Genomic DNA, 2,525 nt, shown 5'->3' on the forward strand with positions numbered 1-2,525 from the left:
CTGCAATAAATAGGGACAAATTTCACATGGTCACTGAGGGAAATACCTCTCACAGGACTGAAGGCACCCATTGCCAGGAACACCTACCGAATGCACGGGCTGTTTGACACCACTGCAATAGCACAGGTCTGACTTCTCTGGAGCCCATGGACAGAGCCCCTGCCCATTAGTCCTAAACCCACAAAAAAGAACTGACCGATGTTCCCCCCCCAAAAAAAAAGCCTTTGAGGCAGTTATGTGTGAGAAATGGCATAAGACTGGCTCAGAGAAATCTGACCTGACCTGTCAATGTCTTCTTCTCTTTCAACAGTCTCCCATTCCTGCAATGAAATAATGTCCAATGCCAGCACCATCACAGAGTTCCTCCTCATGGCGTTCGCAGACACACAGGAGCTGCAGCTCTTGACCTTCGGGCTCTTCCTGGGCATCTACCTGGCTGCCCTCCTGGGCAATGGACTCATCATCACCGCTGTAGCCTGTGACCACCACCTCCACACCCCCATGTACTTCTTCCTCCTCAACCTCTCCCTCCTTGATCTGGGCTCCCTCTCCACCACTCTCCCAAAAGCCATGGTCAATTCCTTCTGGAGAACCAGGGCCATCTCCTACTCAGGATGTGTTGCCCAGGTTTTTCTCCTTGTCTTTTTGATGACAGCAGAGTTTTGTCTCCTCACCGTCATGTCCTACGACCGCTACGTTGCCATCTGCAAACCCCTGCACTACGGGACCCTCCTGGGCAGCAGAGCTTGTGTCCACATGGCAGCAGCTGCCTGGGGCACTGCTTTTCCCTATGCTGTGCTGCACACGGCCAATACATTTTCACTGCCCCTCTGCCAAGGCAATGCTGTGGACCAGTTCTTCTGTGAAATCCCCCAGATCCTCAAGCTCTCCTGCTCAGACACCTACCTCAGGGAGGCTGGGGTACTTGTGGTTGGTGTCTGTTTAGCTTTTGGTTGTTTTGTGTTCATTGTGGTGTCCTACGTGCAGATCTTCAGGGCCGTGCTGAGGATCCCCTCGGAGCAGGGACGCCACAAAGCCTTTTCCACCTGCCTCCCTCACCTGGCCGTGGTCTCCCTTTTTCTCAGCACAATTTTTTTTGCCTACCTGAAGCCCCCCTCCATCTCCTCCCCTTTCCTGAACCTAGTGATGGCCGTTGTGTACTTGGTGGTGCCTCCAGCAGTGAACCCCCTCATCTACAGCATGAGGAACCAGGAGCTCAAGGATGCCCTGAGGAAACTGATGACTGATTGCTTCTCAGAAGCAGCAATGAACTGCTCATCTTTTTCTGCGTATCACTAGTAATAGAACTCATTACACGCCCAGCCTCTCTTTCGCAGGTTATTTGCTTTCATTTCTCTGGGTTTTTGCTCTTCTTGGTTGTATTAATGCTGTCCACAAAATGCTGTCATTCTTCATCGTATTTCTATGCCAGTGTCTGCCTGCCTTGTGTGCCCCACAGACTTGTGTAAATAAGGAGCTGTGCTCTCTGTGTGTTGAAACCAAATAAAGGACCCTGTACCAACTTGTTTGAGTTCCTTTCTCCAAGACCTTCTCTGTAGCTGCTGGGGTAACGTATGCGTGCTGGGGTAGAGGGGACAGTGGCCAACCTGAGCTGGGTCTGCCTCTCAGCCTCCCCAGCATGGCCCTGGCCACCTCCTCCTTGCTCTGCAGAGCAGCACCACCAGTTCAGGGTCTGTGGGGTTTCCACCGCGCCTTACGGACAGGCAGTTACCAGTCCCCCAACCCAATAATGACAGAATGCCTTTAACTTCTCCTGGGGAACTTGCTTGAGCAGTGAGGTCTTCGCTTTGTTCTGCAGCCTCCTTTGCCTTCCTCACGCCCCTCTCCTGCCTGGGACCTCCCTATTCCCTGGTCACAACAGCCAAGGCTGACACGGATTATAGCGTCCCTGAGCAGCTCTTCCTTATTTGCCAGGACCAGGTCCAGGGGAGCATCCCCCTTGGTGGCCCTTGTAGCATCTCTGCTCAGAAGTCATCCCAGCAGCCTCCACACTGTCGGCACTGGGTGACTTTGTATGGCCAGGGGCTGCCAGGGCCCTTCCCGTTCCCAACAGGAACCTGCTCATCAACCTGGACACTCCCAGACCTTTTCTGCCTACCCGCCCTCATCAAGTAGTTCATAACTGCCAAGACAGTGTCACCCTCACTGTCTTCTCCTCTAACCCTCACTCACACAAGGTAACGCCACCTGTTGCCCATCTTGTAGCGGAGCTTCATGTATCTGAGCTGCTCCTTCACACTGGGGGCATCCCCCCCCCCCCCCCCATCCTCTATGTCACTGCCCCTGGCACAGCCTGTATCCTTCCAGCGCAGCACCAGCGCTCAGCAAGCTGTCCCACCACGCCTTGTTTAGTGCAGAAATGTCACAGGGCTGTGACAAGCCATGGGGGCTCCTCCTGGCCATGTGTATTTGGGCCACAGCCCCTCAGCTGTGTCACCGTAGGGGAGGACAGACTTCTCAGAGGGAAACCTGGGCACTGATCCTGACCAGAACACCATTGTACC

The 2,525-nt window shown here is 54.0% G+C and overlaps 1 protein-coding gene across 1 annotated transcript; it reads left to right on the forward strand.

Annotated features, from left to right (window-relative positions):
• The first annotated feature begins 333 nt into the window (after positions 1 to 333).
• On the forward strand, positions 334 to 1,299 carry LOC147413035 (olfactory receptor 14A16-like). Its single transcript, XM_086480907.1, has one exon. It carries the CDS (start codon positions 334 to 336, stop codon positions 1,297 to 1,299), a length of 966 nt encoding a protein of 321 aa, XP_086337033.1.
• The last annotated feature ends 1,226 nt before the right edge of the window (positions 1,300 to 2,525 follow it).

The sequence above is a fragment of the Leptosomus discolor genome, unplaced genomic scaffold (genome assembly GCF_034619465.1).
Source record: "Leptosomus discolor isolate bLepDis1 unplaced genomic scaffold, bLepDis1.hap2 HAP2_SCAFFOLD_35, whole genome shotgun sequence".
In the NCBI taxonomy this organism is placed as follows: domain Eukaryota; kingdom Metazoa; phylum Chordata; class Aves; order Leptosomiformes; family Leptosomidae; genus Leptosomus; species Leptosomus discolor.

What these genes read in the sequence shown, in the direction of transcription:
- LOC147413035 (XM_086480907.1), top strand. Translation starts at nt 334, where the DNA reads ATGTCCAATGCCAGCACCATCACAGAGTTCCTCCTCATGGCGTTCGCA.